General features: G+C 45.6%; 1 protein-coding gene across 1 annotated transcript in view; it reads right to left on the reverse strand.

The window, feature by feature from the left end:
• The window catches only part of LOC125289657 (mastermind-like domain-containing protein 1), an 86,593-nt gene extending 70,954 nt beyond the window's left edge, over positions 1 to 15,639 (reverse strand). The window contains 1 exon segment of the mRNA XM_048236614.1: positions 15,304 to 15,639. Within this exon segment, the coding sequence (XP_048092571.1) occupies positions 15,304 to 15,354 (51 nt within the window). The 5' untranslated portion in view covers positions 15,355 to 15,639.
• Positions 15,640 to 23,812: the final 8,173 nt, after the last annotated feature.

The raw sequence follows: 23,812 nt of genomic DNA on the forward strand, positions 1-23,812 counted from the left end.
TAACTAAGATTGCTTGGCTGCATAGCTACAGTGGAATTTTGGTCACTGTATGGAGAGAGAGAGAGTGGGGGAGAGAGAAAGAGAGAGAGAGAGAGAGAGTGGAAGAAGCTTCGTCTTGGTTTTGTCGTGTTTGCTTTGGCCAGAGTGAGTGGGAGAAGTATGTTCCTCCCATGCACACACACACACACACACACACACACACACACACACACACACACACACACACACACACACACACACACACACACACACACACACACACACACACACACACACACACACACACACACACACACACACACACACACACACACACACACACACACACACACACACACACACACACACACACACACACAGCACACACAAGACACAGCACAGAGGAGCCAGCCAGGCTGAAGCCCAACCTAAGTGAGGAAAGCACAGAGGAGCCAGCCAAAGCCAACCTAATTATGGGATAAGACAAAGACAGAGAAGGGGAGACACAAAGGAATGACATGGTCTCCTTGCCCTGTAAAGGAGAGGAGAGATGGAGAGAGGGAGAGAAAGAGAGGAGAGGGAGAGAGGGCATCTAAAATGTGAAGGCAAGACGTCTGTGTGCAGATGAGTGATTATAGGAATTAGCTTCGTCCCTACACTTGTTTCCCCGAAAGGCTTGGTGATTCTCCGCCTCTGTTTGTTTGTTTTCAAAGGTCTCTGAGTCACATAGATACGCAGCAAAGTAAACACGACGAGGAAAACGCATATATGTGACCCGGCGACCGGTCAAGCTGCCCTGATGTGTGTCACCTACAGAGCCCTTGTCGGTTCTGTGTGCGCAATGCCGGCATCATCGACCGACGGTGTGTTTGCAAGCCGTAGTGCGATTGCTAGTGCGTTCAAAAAGAAACTTGCGCTTTGAAGTTCCACTCCCCCCCCCTCCCATCTCTGCCTTCATTTCTTGCGGTTTTGACAGCGGTCTTTAGTGCCTTTAATTCATTTCAGCCCTTTTCTCAGGAGTCTCACAAATCTGGGCCAAAACATGATGAACTGGCGGTGGAGAGGAGAGGAAGAAAGAGGGAGGGAAGGGAAGGGAAAAAATGAAATTTCAACCCATTAAAGCAACCCTTTGAATCCAGGTTTCTGGGGTGGCAAAAAATGAAATTAGATGAATGGATTGAAGCACAAAGTGTGTGAGACAGTATACATATACATGTGTGTGTGTGTGTGTGTGTCTGAGTGAAACAGAGAATACAGAGAATACATACACATGTGTGTGTGTGTGTGTGTGTGTGTGTGTGTGTGTGTGTGTGTGTGTGTGTGTGTGTGAGTCTGAGTGAAACAGAGAATGAGAGAAAGGAATGACAGAAAAAAGAAAACCAGAGAAAGAGTAAAGGTATACAGTGAACTATACAAGGTCCAGTGAGTAAAGGAAAGAAGACCCTCCTCAGTTCCGTTGTCTAAGAGCTAACCTGGCGTGGTGAAATCTGTTCTCCAGTGAAATCCCCGTGGGCCCCCGCCCGCTCCCATCGAACAGAACTGACCCCCGTCCAGCCACCCAGCCCGCGCTGGCTCTTAACAGCCTCTTAAACTCCTGGCCAGACAGCTCGGAGAAGGACACAGGCTTTTCCCCCACTGCTGCACGGCATAATTGGGGAGTAGAGTTCCCCTGGCCCCCGGAGAGAGAGAAGAGAGAGAGAGAGAGGGAGAGAGGGAGAGAGGAGAGCAGGAGGGAGAGACAGAGAGGAAAGAGAGAGGGAGAGAGGAGAGAGAGAGAGGGAGAGAGAGAGAGAGAGAGAGAGAGAGAGAGAGAGAGAGAGAGAGAGGGGGGGAGAGGGAGAGAGAGGGAGGGGAGGAGAGCAGGAGGGAGAGACAGAGAGGAAAGTGGAGAAAGATGGCTGTGAGATGGAGAGATTGAGGAGGGAAGAGAGGGTACAAGATGGGAATGGATGGAGACAGAGGGGGATAGAAAAAAGAGGGAGAGAGAGAGAGAGAGAGAAAAGAAAGGACAGATTTGGCTAAATAACGGCAATAAAAAAGCGGAAAGTGTTGAGTGGAGGGCGGCCAGTGGAAAGCTCCACTGGGGGGGATTGGCAGCCAAGCACTGGGCTTTACCTAATGACCTCTTCCCCATGATCTCACCCCACGTTAGCAGGGCACCTGGGAGCACTGGGTAATGCACACACACACACACACACAAACACACAAACACACACACACACACACACACACACACACACACACACACACACACACACACACCACTATGCAAGTGTGTCTCCTTATGACTAGCAGTTAATGATTATTTCTCATTGCCGGCGTGGGGCTGGCTGGTATGCAGGAGGACGATGGTCTGCCTGCAAAAACAAATGGTGTAATATTGCTGTTGGTGTGAAAAAAGGAAAGGCTACAGACTGGAAGATAGACATGAGTGTGAGTGAGCATGTGGTGGTGGTAGTGGTAGTGGTGTGTGTGTGTGTGTGTGTGTGTTTGTGTGTGTGTGTGTGTGTGTGTGTGTGTGTGGTGGTGCGTGTGTGTGCACGCACGCAGACGATTATAAGTGAGTGTAAATGAGCATGTCTGTGTGTATGTGTAAGTCAGTATGAGTGAGTGTGTGAGTGTGTGTGTGTGTGCATGTGAAAGAGAGAGAGAGAGAGAGAGAGAGAGAGAGAGAGAAGCTGAGCTACAAACGGCTGGTTGTGAATGATTCACACCTCCAGTTTTTCCGAGCAGTAGCTGTGGCAGACTCAAGACTTAAGGGAGGCATTTACTGAAAACACACACCCAAACACATTCACAAACAAATAAATTACATTCACTTTCATACACAAAACACTCACACACACACATTAACACATACACAAACAAATAAACTACATATGATCTCACACACGGAAACACAGACACAGACACACAGACACACAAACACACAAACACAAATATGCACAAACAACTAAAATGTATACTCTCCTACACAAAAACAAATACACATACTAACACACACATACATTGACCAACATATACACGCTTGAATTTCTGAATCACACACACACACACACACACACACACACACACACACACACACACACACACACACACACACACACACACAAATACCACGCTGCCAAAACATGCATCTCATCCGGCCTGTTCCCATGTTCCTCTAAAAATAAAACACTGAGAGAGTTCAGAAAGGAGGAAAAGGAGCAGTAGTCATGCCTGATGAAGATACCCTGACTCACACACACTCAACCCATCGGCAAAGACTCTGAACTAAGACTTGATTGACCAATGACTGTGACCATAGACAGCATGGCATTGTGCACTTAATGATCTGAACACAATGCAGCCAGAATTGGTGCATTTTGGAGCCAGAGTCAGTACTGTAAGTGACTTTTGGTGCCAGAGAATGCTTTAGTAAACAAACACACCAGCCATGAGCACCCTTTGACCGTATTTGGTTCAATCTCCACCATTGTTGTTCCCTCTCGTGGCTTCGCTTGTGACCATCTCCCTTCTAAAGTCTCTATTGCTCTTCACTGGTCTACCTGCATTTACTGCTCTCAATCTCAATTAGTAATAGGATTCATTTCAAGTTCACCTACTGATATTGTTTTCCATGCATAAGTGTGAAACCATTTTCAGCCTCCCTTTCAAGGCCAATCATTAGTTCAGGGCTGGAGAGTTTGAATTGGCATATCTCATTGGTGCACAGTACTGGGAGAGCTCCCACCATCTCTCTCTCTTCTCCAGCGGTTGATGGCCAGAGTGGCAAAACTCCCCATTAGAAAAGTGGTAAGGGGTGTGCAACAGAAGAGCGCTTCCATTATGTTTCATCAGGACAAATTAGCAGCAGTCATTGGCAAGGCCACATTCCAGTCACAGTGGCCTGCTCTTGATGCTGATGAAGGAGTGTGTGTGTGTGTGTGTGTGTGTGTGTGTGTGTGTGTTGGGAGTGGGAGAAAGACAGAGAGAGGGATAGAGAGAAAGAGGGAGGGAAATGAGGAGTGTTAAGTAGGGGGGGGGCTCTAATTGTCGTTAAGTTATTCGTCGGAAAGGTTCCCATGTTGGAGCCTAAATGAAAAAGCTATTAAACTCAAAGTGGGCTAAGGGCGTCGACTGCAATTCATCAATTAAATGAATTACCATTTCCCCACCCCCTATCCCTGACCCTGCTTAGGGCAGGTCACACCATCGACAACTCTACGAATAACACAGTGTGTGTGTCTGTGTGTGTGTGTGTGTGTGTGTGTGTGTGTGAGAGTGGCTGTCGTGTCACTGTAACTCGAGCAGGTCCTGACCCTGGCCAACCATAGTAAAACATTAGGCCGCTCTCCCGTTACCGACTGAACCCGTTGCCACAATCTGTTAGCCCAGGAGTGTAACCTGACACCAATCCCTTCTCTCCATATTCCTCCACACACACACACACACACACACACACACACACACACACACACACACACACTCATACTATACACTCAGACTCACCTTCGCCCCACACCTTTTGTCTCTAGACTGTTCCCTTTCAAGCACACACACACACACACACAAACACACACACACACACACAGTAGGCTTTTTGAATTTTAGAATTTTAGGTTAGCTGTTCCCTTTCAGGCACACACACACACACACACACACACACACACACACACACACACACACACACACACACACACACACACACACACACACACAGTAGGCTTTTTGAATTTTTAGAATTTTAGGTTAGCAGTACCTACAGGCTTACTGTTAACTTAACTAAACTGAGGCAGGTACCAAACCGTGATTTTTGTGTACCATTACACCTCCGTCTTATACCAATCACCAACAACAAATAATATCTAACAAGTGGTTAGCATCTAGATCTCCTAACTTGTTACAACTGAACAGCAGTCAACTGTGGTGAACTGGGGTGTGACACAATTCCCAGTTACCACGAGGCAAACGGAACGCAACAAAAGTGCAGACAAAAGCAACAATGGAAGAGAAGAAGGGAGGTAAAGAAAGGAAGGAGGGATATGGAAAGGGAGGGAAAAGTGTGTGTGAGTGTGTGTGTGTGTGTGTGTGTGTGTGTGTGTATGTGTGTGAGTGTGTGTGTGTGTGTGTGTGAGTGTGTGTGTGTGTGTGTGTGTGTGTGTGTGTGTGTGTGTGTGTGTGTGTGTGTGTGTGTGTGTATGAGAGGTGATGTATGACACAAGCACAATGGAAAAATCCAGTGGAAACTCTGTCCATCCATCTGAATGACAACTAAACAGCCGCAGGAAAGGAGCCTCCATGAAAATTACATATACTTTCCCCCTCTCCCCTCTTCCTTCTCTCTCTTTCCCTATCGCTTATTTCTTCTCCTTCTCAATCTCTCTCTATCTCTTTCTCTCTCTCTCCTCTCTCACTCTTTTTCTCTCCTTGGTTCAATTTCTGTTTGCTCAGTCTCTCTGTCACACCCACATACACATATACTGTATGTACACCACTTCTTCCACAAAACACACAGCTGTAGTTATACTGAATGTCAAGTAGCCCATCAGACACACACACACACACACACACACACACACACACACACACACACACACACACACACGCACACAACAGTTCTTCAAATGATGAGCACAGTTGTTAGGTGTGGCAACGGCTGCGCTGACACCTTGTTAGAGACACAGAGAGAGAAAAGTGCATTACACACACCGATACTCTCTGTCCGTCACACACACACACACACACACACACACACACACACTCTCTCTCTGTCTCTCTCTCTCTATCTCATATGCACTTATACATCCACACACACACACACACACACACACACAGGCAATGGCACTTTTGTTAATGGAAGACACTAGGGAGAGGAAGAGAGGGGAGGGGGATGACCTAGAATAGCACACGCTGCCGAGACAGCAACAACAAAAAATCACAGAGGAGAGAAATCTCTCTCTCTCTCTCTCACACACACACACACACACACACACACACACACACACACACACACACACACACACACACACACACACACACACACACACACAAACACACACACACACAAACATATATTCATAATGAGTAATTCCACACACATATGCAGTCCCTCCCCACTACCACCCTGTGTTGCTTCATTTGCATGAATTGTCTTGTTTATGGACAGAGGGTGATTCTTTTGTGTTCTTCCACTAAAGTACACATATGCCTCCAATACCCCCACACGCCTGTGTGAGACGGAATAAATAACACATTCCCCCACCATGCCTGCATATTAATAATTTACAACCTATTCCATTTGTATCCCTCTGAAAAAATGAGAGCAAGGATAAAAAAAAAAGACAGAAGGATCACACTTGTGAAGAGCTGCCAAGGTTACTACGACAACTGCTTCTGGGAACCAGTGCATTATGTTGCGCCAGGAATTCTGGGTAATTCTACTGTGGACAACAGATAAAAGCAGAAGCAAGCATGTCGGCAAGTGTGTGTGTATGTTTGTGTGTGTGTGTGTGTGTGTGTGTGTGTGTGTGTAATAGAGTGTGTATGTCTTTAAGTGTGAGTGTGTGAAAGCCACTGTCTAAGGTATGAGTGTGTGCAAACATGTATTTTAATCTCGCGAAGTACAACCTAGTGTGTGTGTGTGTGTGTGTGTGTGTGTGTGTGTGTGTGTGTGTGTGTGTGTGTGTGTTCGCACGCATGCGAGTGTGTGTGTGTGTAGCTAGGGTGTTCATGAACTTTGACACTGTGTTTGCACTGTTATTCAACCTTAAGCTGACATAAGATAACATCTATACAACAAAGACCTGTGAATCCTTCAATGCTTTTTGTTGGAGCAGTAATGCCATTGATATAAATAATTGATTGCTTCTACTCCAACAACCTCTAATGACCTTTATTGACAAGAGGAGCACCCTAGACCAACAGTGGCTACTGAGGTTCACAAGGCAGGTGTGTGTGTGTGTGTGTGTGAGAGAGAGAGAGAGAGAGAGAGAGAGAGAAAGAGAGTGTGTGTGTGTGTGTGTGTGTGTGTGTGTGTGTGTGTGTGTGTGTGTGTGTGTGTGTGTGTGTCTATGTGTAAGTGTGTATGCTGGAAAGGGGACATTTTTGGCAAGCCTGATTTCCTGTTAGGCCGGCACAGAGCCAAGGCACATCCCTTGTGAACCCCAGCATACCATCGATCAGCTGAGCAGCGCACACACACTCACATACCCCCAACACTCCCACACACACAAATGTACTTACATGCATATCCATGCACTTACTCTCCTCCATCCTCTTCACTATCCCTCTCTCTCTCATTCATCATCTTTCTCTTTCTCTCTGTCCCTGATCATTCATCTCACTCACTCTCTCTACCTCCGATATTTTCAGACCCCCTTCAGACACCAAGTACATTACCCATCTCCTCTTTCTCAACACACAACACACACACACACACACACACACACACACACACACACACACACACACACACACACACACACACACACACACACAAATTCCTAGCACTATTCCTAGCTCTTCCTCCAGTTGCAGTCGGCCCTGTGGAGTGTTGCAGTCAGTTTCATCACAGCTCCTCTTCCCAGTGCAAGGTTAGGCAAACACAAACAATACACACTCACACACAGACACACACAACTGATCCTTGGGGCTATGTGTGTGGGCCTGTGTGTGTGAGAGCCAGTACAAGTCTAATTGTCTCTAGGTATCTGTAAGGGGATGAATCAGTGTGTGCGCATGGGTTTTCATGTGTGTGTGTGTGTGTGTGTGTGTGTGTGTGTGTGTGTGTGTGTGTGTGTGTGTGTGTGTGTGTGTGTGTGTGTGTGTGTGTGTGTGTGTTCATTCATCCTCTGGTACATGTACGTGAGCATATGTGTGGGTCTGCGTGATGCAAGACTGAAGCCACCGGATGTGTTCCCCCTACTGCTCCCCCCTCCTAACTTGATTCTCTTACCCTCTCCAATTGGCACTGGTTCTTTTTGTATAAGTAAGTATATAGTATAAGTATGGCAAATCATGTTTAAGTATTAAGTATATATACTCTTTTGCTCCTCATGAGGGAAATTTGGTCTCTTCATTTATCCCAATCCATGAATTAGTGAAACACACACACACAGTGAGGTGAAGCACACACTAATCCTGGAGCAGTGAGCTGCCTGCTACAGCAGCGCCCGGGGAGCAGTGAGGGGTTAGGTGCCTTGCTCAAGGGCACTTCAGCCGGGGATGTGGGCATAGGAGAGCAGTGCTCAACCACTTTCTCACTTTCCCCCACCCACATTTTCCCTACTGGTCAGGGATCGAACCGGCAACCCTTCAGTTACAAGCCCGAAGCCCTAACCAGTAGGCCACGGCTGCCCCTTTTTGGACTGTAGAGCTGACAACGTGCAACATATAACCAAGAGATCACGGAGGGAGGAGCAGTGTGCGTGTGTGTGCGTGTGTGTGGGGGGGATCAGGGGGGATAAGAAGGGGTGACAGAAGTCTGAAAGATGGGAAGGGTGGGGGTTATGGTGAGGATAATTGAATGTCCCTGGTACCTTATATATAAACCGTTAAATTTAGCCATGCAGACCAGATGCACTCCTAAGAGCCTTGGCCTGTGTGTGTGTGTGTGTGTGTGTGTGTGAAGGAGAGATCCCCAACAACCAGTTCTTAAGGATAGATAGATAGATAGATACAGTAGATAGATAGATAGATAGATAGATAGATAGATAGATAGATAGATAGATAGATACTTTATTGATCCCCAAGGGGAAATTCAAGCGAGATAGAGGGAAAGAAAAGCATGATGGTAAGGAAGGGTAGAAGAAAAATGGAAGCTCACACAGACAGGACAGAGGAACAAAGAGAGAGAAAGAGAGGGGAATGATAAATAGTGAGAGAGCAAGAGAAAGAGAGAGAGGGAGGGAAAGAGCAAGAGAAAGAGAGAGAGGGAGGGAAAGAGCAAGAGAGAGAGAGGGAGGGAAAAGCAAGAGAAAGAGAGATAGGGAGGGGGGACTTAAAGGCAGGAGGTCAGCTAGTCAATAAGAATCCCTGCACTCTCTTGCATTTCTCATAAAATTATTTTAGTTATAGCACACAAGGCAACCGCACTCTCTCTCTCTCTCTTACACACACACACACACACACAAGCACACCACACGCACACCACACACACACGCACACACACATACACACATTCTCTCTGTCTCTCTCTCTATCTCTCTCTCACATACACACACTCACACACACACATACAAATACACACGCACACACACACTTCTCAAATCAGACAAAGCAGTAACAATAAAGTACACCACAGTCCTTTTCATAGCATAGCGAGCAGTGCTAACAATCACAGCTGACTAGCTCCAACTGATTCTGCGACCACAATGAAGTCATACTTAAATGTGAGTATGTGAGTACAAACACACACACACACACACACACACACAGCTGAAAGTGAGTAAAACCTTCCATTCTTTTCTCGCTTTCCTTCTTTTTTCCTTTTTTATTTAATTTGAGCCCATCCCCTCTGTGTTGAAATTTTCATTCATGAAGCAGAAGAGATGGTGGGGACTCTCCCTGCTGCAAACCGCACACGCTGTTTTCCAGACCCTCGCCCTGACAAGAGGGACCCTGGCCTGCGTCTACACCAGCCATTACCTCACGTCCAGTTCCACAACAAGCCGCGGAACTCCCCAGGCTGAGTCAAGGCAAATCAAGATACCCCGCAGCCTCCACAATGTCTTGGTATCCCTCTCTCCCTAGCTAACTGTAAAGATCACATCATCAAGCTTCACCACCCTACCACACACACACACACACACACACCAACTCCAAATTGTCAAATTTCCATATCTGAACACCTCCCCCCATACTCAAACATAACTCTACCACTGCTATGTCTACCTCTGTCTAATCCAATCCTATCCTACCCGAAATCTTTTCCACTAATCCTCAAAGTGTTTCATTAATATTTAATTACATTTAATCGTTTAGCCAATACGTGTACAGAAAGAAACCTATATGTTGAATATAGGATTGGGGTTAAAGTTGTGTATATAGGTTGTGAAACACTAACAGTGTGTGATACATTAGTGAGCTATTGTCTGAAAGGGAAGATAGGTGCTTAACTTTAGTGGGGTAGATCCTGTTTGTTAGTGAGGAGTAAAGGTGTCAGGATGTAGGTGAGAAAAGAAAATAAGACTAAGCTCAGGCAACGGAACTTTCTTCTTGGTTCCACAGACAGCTTAGAGAAAACTCATTATCACAATCAGCTGAGTTGTTAAGAGAACGTTAAACAGAATCTACAAACATCAAGTGATTTCACAATCTATAGACTCAATTAGGAACTTTTCCCACTGTGTAAAGAACGCCTTTGGATACATGTTCAAAGGGCTTGCCATAAACACCGGTAAACAATGCTAAAAGGGGTTCTAGGACCTAGAAGCCCCATATAAGACGTAAAATAGTTCCAGAAAAGTTCAAAAAGTTCAGATTCTTGACACATCACAGACCACTTTCTCCCACAGCTGACTCTTGGCATTTTGACACGGTTTTCAGCCATGTATTGACTGGGAGGCAGCCATGGCTCCACTCAGTGAGCAGTGATGGATTTGGGAACAGGAGAAGGAAAACTCAGTGGACATCCGATGCCTGAAACAGACACCTAACGCCCCCAGGGCACAGGAGCTGCCCTAATCTATCCACCTTTCTCTCTCTTTCTCTCCTCTTTTCCTTCCCTCTGACGAATGACAGATGGATGGACACTGACCGCTGAGCATTGTGGGTAAATAAGCCTTTCACAAGATAGATATCTGCCTGCTTGTTTTGTTTTGTGTTTTTCACATGGTGTGTCCTCTCTTGTTCCTCGGTCCCCTTTCCCGAATTGGTCACGGACGCACGTCAAGTCAGATGGGATATTATCCAGCATCAACAGACACTGTGACAGTGGTTTCCCTCGCTCAATGACTAGGGTGTGCTGGCAGTTGCAGAGTTTTGTGTGCGTGAGTGTGTGAGTGTGCTTGAGTGTATGTGTGTGTACATGTGTGCTTGCATTTTCTTACCTCACAAGCTCTTCTGCCTGCTATCATATGTAGTGGAGAAGGGAAAGTGAGTGTGTGTGTGTGTGTGTGTGTGTGTGTGTGTGTGTGTGTGTGTGTGTGTGTGGGAGGGGAGGGAGCAACACACAACCTGATGGTATGTTCTCCTATTTGTTTTTGATCCCTAGGCAACACTGTTATTTCCTGGTTGAGGTTTTCGCTGATAATCACACTGACGCGCACTGGCTGGCTTGCCATTACAACCAACCCCCTCTTCCCCCCTCTCCCTCTCCCTCTTTCTCTCTCTGCCTCTCATTTACTTTTCACCTGATTCAACCACAGTGCTGGGTCACTGAGCCAGAGAGATAGCTGGGGAAACTCGTTGACTCGTTGAAAGGGTCCAGCTTAACCGAATCATTTGATTTTTCCCTTGACTCTCTTGTTGTTAACACAAAGTCAATCCATTTTTTCTTCACCCACCCCCCCCACACACACACACACAGTTACATAAATAGTGTACTTACACATACCTAAGTGTGTCTCATTGTATGATACTCTCAACTGTTTCTCTCTAAATAACTCACTTTCTCTTACACACAAACACAAACACAAACACAAACACCTCTTCCTCTCTCTCTCTTTCTCTCTATCTCACATACACACTAACACACCACTTACTCTTTGCCTGGCTCAACTTCAAGTTCTTCCCCAGTGTTGGCCAAGGTGGTGGTGGTGGAGGTCTGAGTTGGCCACCACCACTGTCAGCTCCCTGCCTTCCCTGCTTAAGGACAACCAGTGCAACTGGAACACAGGGAACAAAGCTCTCTGTCAATCAGAGCTGTCAGTCTCCACACACTCCTGACCCAGACCCTTTCAAAGTGGAGAGAATGTGGGGTGGTGGTGGTGCCATTTTCAGACATTAAACAGGGTTGGGGGGGAAATCAATGGCCTTTTTCGTCTGGCTAATGAATGGATGTGTTCTGCTTGTTGTGTGTGTGTGTGTGTGTGTGTGTGTGTGTGTGTGTGGCTGCATAAATAGTCACCAGATTACTATTTTTACCATTGTGTGTGTGCAAGGGAATATTAACTTCGGTTTGGTCAGTCAAATGTAAACTTTATCTACTCACATTTGCATCTCACATCTCATGTAAGGCATACTTGTCATAAACTCACACACATAAAAAACCCTCACTTAAATTCAAGTGAGAATTTATTGAGAGATAAGAGACAGCAGGTTCCCTCACTGACAGGTTGCACAAACCACTGGCCCACTCAAAATATGTTCAAAGCCATCCTAACCTCTCGCTATCCTTTCTCACTTTTTCTCCCGCCATCTTCACCTCCATACCACCCTCAACCCTCCCCTGCCATCTCCCTCTCCATCCCTCGCTCCTGCCCTCCCTCCTTCCCTCTCTTACCGAGCGACCATATGGCTCTGCTGCAAATCAGCACATTTCCATCCTCAGTCTTTCATGTATAAAGGACTGAAGAGGGTGATGTTCACCTTGTGGGGCATACACACACACACACACACACACAAACGGGAGGGGTGACGATTCATTTTTACTGGAAAATTACTGGACGGCCTGTTTGTATTAGGAGGTGAAGTGGTGATTGTGACGCTTTGAAGACTGTGCTGCTTTTGAACTCGGAAGCGGCAGCGAGGACCCAGTCTCAAAGTTAAATTCTTGCCCCGCGCCTCTCACACACGAATTTATTCAGTGATCTCATCTTTTAAGAGCGTCGGCGAGATGAAAGCCTCTCGCCATGTTGTTGTTTTCAGTTAACAGAACTTTGAGGTGGAATCCAAACCCTATTCACGACACCAAAAGAAAAGGGAAGAAAAAACGCCTTTCTTCAGACGCTCGCATTACAGTGCCGCTAACTCCCCATTGCGAGATCTAAGGCGATCGGGCATTCCACAGATGAGTCGTCCTCAGTAGGCCTATGGACTGAAAGTTCCCTTTCTGACTAATTTGGCCGCGGCACAGTTCAAATGGAGACATAGAGCGATATAGCCTACACAGGAACATCTGTCAACTTCGGTTTAGAGTTTACTGGAGAAACCAAACATCACCACAGCCAGATATGTCTATTACAAGGTTCCCAATGATGATGCAATTTAGCTTAGTTGATTTTTCCTCATCGGTCGCTGTTCTCACACAGTAGGCTATGTGTTAGTAATCATAAAGTTATGTTGAGGTAAGCCCATATGGACAATACGCGCCTACCCCACAGAAGAGGCAACCTGTGAAATCCTTGTCATATCCTCATCGCGTTGCGTCTCCATTCTATATCAAGTTTAACCACAAGGAGGTTCGCTGTCGTCAAGCGTTAACACACACCTGCCCGCTGAAAATGGCTCAGGTAGTTGTGGAACACTTCATGAGAGTAAGTGCTTCAAAGTCTTGAAACGTACTGGCTCTGGTTATTCATTTCATTACTTTCAATATTAGGCAATGCCAATAATGCAATTTTTCTATAGAAATGCCTACTGAAACGCACCCAAGAAGGTGCTTTGGGTGTAAGATAATAATTACAAGGTAGAAGGCACCATTATTGAACGTTTAGGCTACTCTAGATATTTTAATTAAAGTGTACAGATGGCACAAAATCAGCTCCAACCTCGTAAATGTTGCATTTCTCGCCTATTACACGAGCACATTCTTAATCACTTCTGCACATTCCCACTTTCCCTCGCCTTTCCAGAACTTTAACTTTAACCCTCTTGCATTCCAATCCATTAGATCACGCATTGCATCACACATACACCAATAGAGAGAGAGAGGGAGAGAGGGAGAGAGAGGGAGAACGAACTGCTTGGAATGTTAGTTCTTCAAGCCGCACGATTGCTCGAGGACCCAACCATCTCTTGATTAGTGAGGCAGCCTACCACGAAAGCATGCGGGATCCGTGGCAATCAACGGAAATAAAAGTACCAGGACATGCATTTAAGCAAAGCAAAGCCGTGCCAGAGCAGGCAGACGGTGCATAAATCACGACTGAGTGAATGTTCCCGTTTAGTCAATTGGTCGACAATATTGATCGACAGAACACACAACATCAGCATTTTGAAACGCGCGGAGGGGGGCAAACCAAGCTCCACTCTGTAGACCGGTACTCAAATCCCAAATATTTCCATCCTAGCAGCCTATTCATGCAAGTGAATAACTTTAAATTCGCCGCGCTGAGGAGCTAGATGCAATCGCCTCGCACAATACATGATGGGCGAGCTAAGGGGCCCTCCGCCACCTTCTTAATCCCATTACGCATTCTAGTGGCCCTGTTTAATCCCGAACACAGCAGAAGCCTGTCTCTCACATTTCCTCATGTCATTGCGATTTCAGACTCATTCGCTTTCCCGTGTCTGTCACAAACCCAGCGCAAGACCCTGCTTAACACAATAACCGGGAAGACTAGTGTCCGATTCTGTGAGATTTTGTGGCGACACCACATAACAGTTGAGAGGAAACGCTTCTGGAGATGCGCCGTCAGTGAGCAGCACCGACTCGCGGGCTTGTCTTTTGTTAAGGAGGAAGGCAGCAGCCACGGAGAGCCACGTCTGATAAATGGCTTTTAATTCCAACAAGCAGGCCACATGCTGGTCGAACAGTGTGAGGGGCATTTGTGGGGGTTTGCCCCACTTACACGAGGACATTTAAGCGAGTCTCTTAACACGTTTTGGCGAACGTGCGAAAACAAAAGGGTGTTTAATAAGGCTATCAAACGTCACATTAGTACCGATAAAAGCTGCAGTAGCACCACTGATAGCGACCGAACAAGATCTCCCCACACTCAAAGATCTGACGGCAGTACTGATAGGGTGTCTGAAATCGTACATTAGGTACCTGCATGGACGCGCAATTTCACAAATTTGCTGAGAAGCGGTTTAAGTGTAAAATAACAAGCTAATGGAACTTCCTCACATTGACGGGCAGGTTAATCTTTAATGCCTTTAAACCAAACCAGGCTGCTCAGTGTGCCCATAACCGAAACAGCCCAGCCCATTTTTGTATCCAAGTTGTTTTAATAATGCCCACCAGATAAACACTGATAGCGTATCTCTTGATGTTTAAATAGCCATACTGTGCCTAAAGAAGACAGCGTGTGCGAATGCGCGCGCGTGTGTGTGTGAGAGAGTGAAAGATTGTGTGTATGTTTGTGTCCGTGTGTTGTATGGGTCAGTAGCTGGCTGGGACAAGTATTGACGCACAGGACCCGGTCACTGGGTTTTAAAGGAGATTTGTAGGCACACTTACCCTTAACTGCAGACAAGCTCACCCAATCATAGTTAGTGATTATAAACTCATGAACTTACTATTGGCTCCATGCGAGGTGTGTCTAGCAGCTGCTGGGACACCAAGAGCATCTTGGAGAAGTGATGGACAGCGCAACGTCTGTTAAATCCACTTTTGTTTCGATATGCGAATCCACTCACAATAGAAAAAAAATGAGAAATAAAACGGAAAGGGGAAAAGAGGGGGGACTGTCAAAACAATCGTGACAATCAAGCGATTGTACAGTTCAGTGTGTGGAAACGCGACTGGCGACGCACTTTAAAAGTTCACGATCCAGGAAAGCGTTTCTGACATTCCCTTGAAGTGCCAGGCAAGTTCATCTCCCCTCAGTTGCCGTATGCAGTCTAATGACACAACGTCTGTATCAAACCAACACACAGCGCGGTCGCTTACGAGCAGCCTGGCTCTGGCTGGCTTCCTGGCTGAGGGGCGGAGTGACGCACGCGATAGGACGCGATCCTGCGCGATGTCACGGAGGAGGAGATGCGTTTGTTCCACTCTCTGCGCCCTCTTAAAGGGACATTCCACCTCTCGAGAGCAGCCGGGAAGAGAGAGAGAAAAATGGGGGGAGAGAGAGGGATGGTAATGTGCTTGTGCAGCCCAAGGGAAGGTCCCACCGATGGGAGATAAGAGGGCTGTTCTTTCGCACACCACCCTTCACTCAAGCGCTACACCCACACACACACACACACACACGCACACGCACACACACACACACACACACATACATACACATACACAGCACAGCACAGCACAGCACAACACAAGAGTGGCACTAGTGACATAAATTAGTAATGACTCCTTTAATCCATTCACTCCTTTGTTCGTGGGATCTATGCACAAGTGTAACAACAGGATAATAAGAATGTAACAATTATGCTCTATCTCAGTCTATTCTATTCTATTAAATGCATAATATGTCTGAGTAGACTGCTTTAATAAGAACATCAAAGTTAAATATATTGAAATAATACTTGCTATAAACATAAACAAATATACACTACATGTAAAAAATAAAAACTAGCCACAGGAGGACACACAACATTTCTGTTGAACATATATAATTTACAACAAATATATAAGCTTTTGGAGTCAATTATCTACTGACATATCAGCCATTTACTGTCAAGGGCGAGAAATGTGTTGGACTGGGACCACAATTTGGAGATGATAGGCATCCTGAGAGCATTCCCTGTCAGATATTGAGCCATGGTGTGTACAACATAGAAGAGACTCCAGGATGGAGACTGGGCAGCATTAACAGAGCCACTTTAGTGGTGAGAGCCACAATCAAGCCAGGATACCTGACATATCATTTTCACAAGTAATTCATTATGAGTCCTTTGTGGAGATCAAATGAAAAAACGGAACAAACATACTTTTCACAGTCCGCTAACAAAAAAGTCGACAACTTTCAGGCTGTGCTTTGATATGGTAAACAGGTAGTTGTGAGCAAGACTCAACTGTGTTGCTCAAGCTGAATGTGAGGGTAGGGGGATGTAAGTGTACGTGTGTGTGTGTGTGTGTGTGTGTGTGTGTGTGTGTGTGTGTGTGTGTGTGTGTGTGTGTGAGAGAGAGAGAGAGAGAGAGAGAGAGGGTGTATGTGGGTGGTAAAAAGTGCCGCCCATCATGAGCGGGTAATGTTCAGTCCTCCTCCTCCCCCTGGTTTGAAGTGCGGTCCAAAGCCATGCCGGACGTTGCTAAACTTTATACTCAGGAACCAGGAAACACCAAATCCTGCTGGCCTACATTCAAGTGCAGGGCACAGGAGAGGCCGAGAGTAGTGCTGTGTGTGTGTGTGTGTGTGTGTGTGTGTGTGTGTGTGTGTGTGTGTGTGTGTGTGTGTGTGTGTGTGCACAAACACACCTTCCCAAATGACTAATGTTTTCAAGTTTGGAAAGTGAGGATATCCCTTTGAGTTCAAGGGGATATTAGTTAAAAAACTTGAAAACATCCACACACCTGATGTGGAGTTTCACACACACAAACACACACACACACACACACACACACACACACACACACACACACACACACACACACCACACACACACACACACACACACACACACACACAAACAGAGAAAGAGAAAAAAAGAACGTCTAAACCCTTCTCTCCAGCTGGTGAGAAGGACAGGCAGTGGAGGGGGATCCGGTGAGGGGTGGGGTGGAGGGGGTCGAGTCCCAGCACAGGCACTCTGATGCAGGTTGGCAACGACACAAAGGCTGGGCGCAAGAGGAGCACAGCACTAGCTGCTTAGAGAGAGGGAGAGAACAAGAGAGAGAGAGAGAGAGAGAGAGAGAGAGAGACCACACCAGCCACAACTACACCACCATACCGATCCTCTCTCTGCACCTGGAGTCACAGGAGTTTAGGTTACAACAGGAGTGCTCTTTCTGCTCTCTCTTTCTCCCCTCCCCCCTCTTTCTCTGTGTGTCTTGCTTTCTGCTTGCTTTCTGTCTTCCTATACTTCCAACACACACAGAAACACTTGTCTTACATGCCCCCCATTTAAACACAAATGCATTCTTTCTGCCTCCATCACACACACACACACACACACACACACACACACACACAACTTAATAATTTGTTCTCTATGCTCTTCATTCCTAATTTAACATGTTACGACAAGCATTTCAGATGAAAATGCAAGTTATGGGAGCTAGAAGAGGCTTCCCAACAACAACAAACAGCTTCTTCTTAACGTGTGAGATAAGATGGGCATCTGGACATGCGTCTTCCAAGAACAACCCAAGACACAGCTTCTTAGATTTCAACAACTATTAGCTGGTTTTCAGAACATTCTATGTGTTTGGCAGATACAATATCACAGCATCATCAGTGAATCACAGTATCACAAACACAGCCCCATACACCTAACAAGTGCACCATATTGTGTTTTTTTATCAGAGTGGAGGCAATCGATTGGACCCACAATGTAAAAAAAAACCTTGGCCCATCATTGCACAGATGGCTGGAGACAAACACACACATGCAAAACCGTGTGCACACACTCACACACACACACACACACACACACACACACACACACACACACACACACACACACACACACAGACAGTGATCCCACACTGATAGCAATCTCAAGCATTCAGACACTCCCAACTACTCCTCCATAAAGCATCAGGTTACAAATGTGCTGCAACACACAGAAATCCTCTCTCTCCCACTCTCCTTTTCTGTATCTCTCACCCATCCTCTCTTACTCAGTCTTTCTCACACTGTCTGTCCCATTCCTTTTCCCCCTACGACCAGCCTCTTTCTCTACATGTCTTCCTTTGCGTCCACTTTAATGGACTATGTGTCCGCCATCTTTTTTGTTTACATCATAGTTCCATTCACTGTTCAATATCGGCGCAATTAAAATCCATTTAGAGAGAGACAACGACATTCCCAAAGGCACAGCCAGAAAAAAAGAAGTGAAGTAGACTCGTGTCTTGCACGTCACCAAAAACAGTTAAACGAGTGGAGAGAGATAAAGGTAAGCAGGCATAAAAGAAAAGATAGATGCCTGTGTCTGTCCTCAAGAATCCCAAGCATTTGTGAGAGAGGTCTCGCTCACCGAAAGGGAGCAGACAAACAGCGGTCAGAGCAGTACAAGATTTGACAAGAATCCCCCCTCCCAACACACCCATACACACACCCTGCTCATTACTAGACATAGATGCACGCACGCACAATGCACATAGTCACAATCACATACTCCTGTGCAAACATACACCCACATAGTGAACCATATGCAAATACACACACACACACACACACACACACACACACACACACACACACACACACACACCTCAAGAAACTGGAGAGAATGTGAGAGAGTCATAATAACAGCACTCATTCCACCCACATTGTGTTTGTGCAGTGATGTCACCCATACCACCAAGGTTAAGATGGAGACCTCAACACAGCCAGTTAACCGTCGTTTCAGTGGGGTCCAGTGTCATATGTTTTTCTTTCTGTCTTTTCTTCTCTCTCTCTCTCTCTCTCTCTCTCTCTCTCTTTCTCTCGCTGTCATCCTCTGATAAATATAAAGAGGAAAAGGCAACATTACTTATATTCTTCAGAGTGATCATGACAATGCTATATTCAGCTTCTCTCCATAGAACAGTTTCCCTCTTGCTCGCACACACACACACACCTTAATACTCTCTCTCTCTCTCTCTCTCTCTCTCACACACACACACACACACACACACACACACACACACACACACACACACACACACACACACACACAGTGTTCAGTGTCCACTGTGAGCTGTGGCGACAGGAGTCTGTAGTGCCGGGGCAGTGATGTGTGGCTGGGTGAGATGAGCTCATGCAAGAGAAAATAAACTTTATGGAGCTCGTCAATTACAGCGCCGTAAACAACCTTCCTCCTCCTCTTCCTCCTCCTACTTCTTGTCCAGCACCGGTGAAAAATGGAAGGTTCTGGGTTGTCTGTCCGATTAAGATAAGATCACACACACACACACACACACACACACACACACACACACACACACACACAGCCATACACACAAAACAGTCACACAACAGGGCCTAATCAAACAAAATAGACATAGGGCCTATACTCTCACAAGAAGTCTTCACTTCAATCAAACATTCAATCACACAGAAATACTTATCTGCATATGCACACAAACCTACTTATAGCATCACACACACACACACACATGCACACATATCCACATCCCAAACAGGAAGTCCCACACATTCACACACACTATTCCCATGGCGTGGCTTTATACATTGTTCTGACGCCTGGCCCATTCAATTACCCTGATGGATTCTCAGCTCCATTTTTCTAGTCTGAAATTACAATTTGGCATGGAGCACCCAGCGCCACTGCAGCCATGGAACACACAGCAGACAAATGAGACTGAGAGAGAGAGAGCGAGAAAGAGAGAGGGAGAGAGAGACAGAGAGAGGAAGAGAGAGGGAGAGAGAGGAAGAGAGAGACAGAGAGAGGGAGAGAGAGACAGAGAGAGGAAGAGAGAGAGGGAGAGAGAGGGAGAGAGAGACAGAGAGGAAGAGAGAGAGAGGAAGAGGGACCAACAGGCACAAATCATGCTTCACCAGCAACAGGCAGCATGTGTCTGTGACATCAGATTGGAGAACAGTGTGTGTTTGTGTGTGTGTGTGTGTGTGTGTGTGTGTGTGTGTGTGAGTGTATGTTTAGGGGTGTGAGATTGTGCACAGGTAATGAGTAGGTAATGGTTACTTACGGTAGAGTGATATTTATACATATACATGTGGTACACACATGTGGTGTGTGTGTGAGAGAGAGAGAAAGAGAGGGAGGAATCGGAGGGCTACTGAGAGATTAAAGAGAGTACATATGTGTGATTAATAGATGACTAGATGGAAAATATGTGTGAAAAGTAGATATATTGGGTAGTTTTGCTCATTTTCAGTGACACTTTAGCTATCTTAAAGTCATTATCTATAAAGTATCAGATTCATAAAGGGTTAGAAACTATGAATTATGCTTCATAATATCATGAAAATTAACACAATAACATCATAACACATCAGTGTAGTAATGCCTGTGTATAATGACTATGAGCTAGACATTCCCTTTGAAGATGTGAAGCCTTTGAAAGAAAGAAGTCAAAGTATGCAGAGGGAAGAGAATGTGGCTGGCAAGCACACATAAGACTATTGGAGATAGATGCTAGAGGCTTTGTAGCCACAAGTCAGTCACAACACTGCGAGGTGAGGCTGCTGAAAAGGCAAGCCAATGGCTATGGATGAGGCGCTCACAGGCTACTTGGGGTCATGTTGTAACCTGACTTGACTCTGAGATTTCTTAAATCTTGCTGCTGTATTTCTGGAGTGGTAGTTGTTGGTGCCCGTATCAAGGGTTTGTGTGTTGGTTAGGTATGTTGCTGATCAGATCATATATAGCCACCGCAATGAAGAGGAATGACTGAAAAATGTATGATATTGCTTTCTATGTTGATATGCTTATCTGTTGATCAGATCAAAAAGAATTTGAAGAATTGAAGAATTTGTAGGGTGCCTACATCAAGGGCTTGCGGTTTATCTGGTTATGTTGCCTATCAGATTATAAACGGCCACAGCAACGAAGAGGAATGACGAACGAATTTACCCATCATGAGTGTAGAGGAGGGTGGGTCTGGGACTCCATACCACTCTTGAGTAGGGATGGGCAAAGTGAGGCTTTGTGAAACACTGAAACGTTTGAAGAAATTGTGCCGGAATTGTTTCGAAGCCTCAAAAAAATTATGACACATCAGAGCTGTATATTGTGGAACAAATCTGTCAAATACATTGTAGTGGGAAAGTAATCTATTCAAGGCCATGGCTTGCTATGTTCATGATCTCAGTTAAAAGCTAAGCAGCAATGTCCTTGGTCAGTAAGTGGATGGTAGACCAAATTATTGCTGCCGCCAGTTTTCTCTAAATCATTTTCTTCTCATAAAAACTCTCAATGTGTTTGGTTCAATTTTGAGCATGCTGAGAGTTTCTGGTTGAAACGTTGTGGTTAATGATAAAGTAAGAAGCTGACCATATAAACAGATATTATCTGAAACTATACCTTACAAACCAAAACCAAACGGGGAGCAAACAGTTGAGCACTACACTCCCATGCAAAACAGCCATGCTAACCACTACACCATCATGGTTATGACTTAAGCAAATTCAACATTGTTTATCAAACGCACGAGCAATAACAGCTTGCTGCCGACACCAGTGAAATGCATCAAAGATTCACTTAGCCGTGGTCACATGACATTGCCATTTTGAACCATGTTTCGAACCAGTGGTCACATAAACCACGTTTCAAAGCAATGTTTTGAAACACTTCCCTACTGTTGAGCCTTCTGGAGGTGTTCTGGGCCTGATTCAATGAAAGACCCATGGAGGAAGGTGCCTGCTTGATAACCCCAGTGAAATGCTCTTGAAGGCTGTTCTATTGACAACAAAGGTTGATTTGTTAGAGATTTTGTTTTTGACCGTAAATAGGCTTGATTGTTGATTGGCTGCTGTGTGAAATCCTCTACCTATAGCATTACAACCTATAGCACACATCTCTCCAGTGTATATTTGAAAGTTACACAGACTGATGTATATCCTTCTTTATGCTTTTTGACCTTTATGAATACTCTATAACCCTTCATAGATGTATTTATAATGCTTTATGCATACAGACTTGAGTATTAAAGTGTTCCATCCATTTTTCTGTGTGTGTCTCTATGTGTGTTTTAGTATCTGTGCATACATGTGGCATAATGAAAGAGAGAGTGCAGTTGTGTTCATGTGAACACAGGATAGCTGGTTTACATAATATGTCTGTTAGTTTGTATATTCATATGTATATATGTGTTTACAAGGGTTTTACACACAAATGTTTCTGGTGCATACAAAATGCTAGTGTGTGAGAGAGAATGAGAGAAAGCGAAACAGAGGAATATTTTGTGTTTGTGTGTTTGTGTTGAGCACATACCACTATTTTGAGCACATGTATATGTGGTTTATGTGTATATGTGGTTATGTACCAGAGTGAGAGGTCTGTCTGTGTCCGTGTGTGTGTGTTTATGTGTGTGAGGTGAGGGGGGATGTATGTGTAAATAATTAATGTATTGGCCACATTTTGTCCTTCTAGTTCCCTCCGGTGGTGGTTGCGACAGAAGAGATGGTACATTTCTATAAAATGACCCCCCTGTAAAAACAAGAGAAAAGGAACAGAAGGAAGGGGTGAGGGAGACAGACAGAGAGAGAGGGGGGAAAAAAAAGCATCATGAATTTCTTCCGTGTTCGTTTGGCAGGAGCTTTCGGGAACATTGTGTTAATGATTAATATGAAGTCAGAAGAATTCCATGCCTGGCAGACTCTGAGTGTCTCAAGCTCTCTCGCTCTCTCTCTCACACACACACACACACACACACACACTGTCTGTCCTTCTCTGTACTTTCTCCTTCACTCTCTCTGCTCTCTCTTTCCTTTTTCTGTCTACTCTCACCCTCACTCTCTCTTTCTGACACATGCACACTCACACATGCGCTCTACCCCCTCTCTCATTCCTTCCTTCTCTGTCTACCTTTTTATGCCTTCCCTATCCCTCTCTCTCTCTTTCTCTATCTCTCTCCATCCCCAGGCCCAGAGATAGCCAAAATCAGCAGCACAGACAGTTGTCAAGGTAACCTCAATGCAATCTATTTACCCACCAACCACCCTCCTCACCAGCCAAGGTCAGGCGTCTCTCCCAGTCTCTCTGTCTCTTTCCCTCTCCCCCTCCCTCCCACTCTCTCTCTCCCTGTGGTTTTGTTCTGGACACCACAGGAGGTGAAGACCCCTGAAAACATCATTAGTGAGTGTGCCGAGCTCGAGAGAGAGAGGAAAAAAGGAACAAGAATTCTCTCTCTCTCTCTCTCCCTCTCTCTCTCTCTCTCTCTCTCTCTCTCTATGGTACCATGGCATTCATGGGGAGTGGCATTTCAGGAGGGGGCTCACACAGGCGGCAAATC

Source organism: Alosa alosa, chromosome 24 (genome assembly GCF_017589495.1).
Source record: "Alosa alosa isolate M-15738 ecotype Scorff River chromosome 24, AALO_Geno_1.1, whole genome shotgun sequence".
Lineage (NCBI taxonomy): Eukaryota > Metazoa > Chordata > Actinopteri > Clupeiformes > Clupeidae > Alosa > Alosa alosa.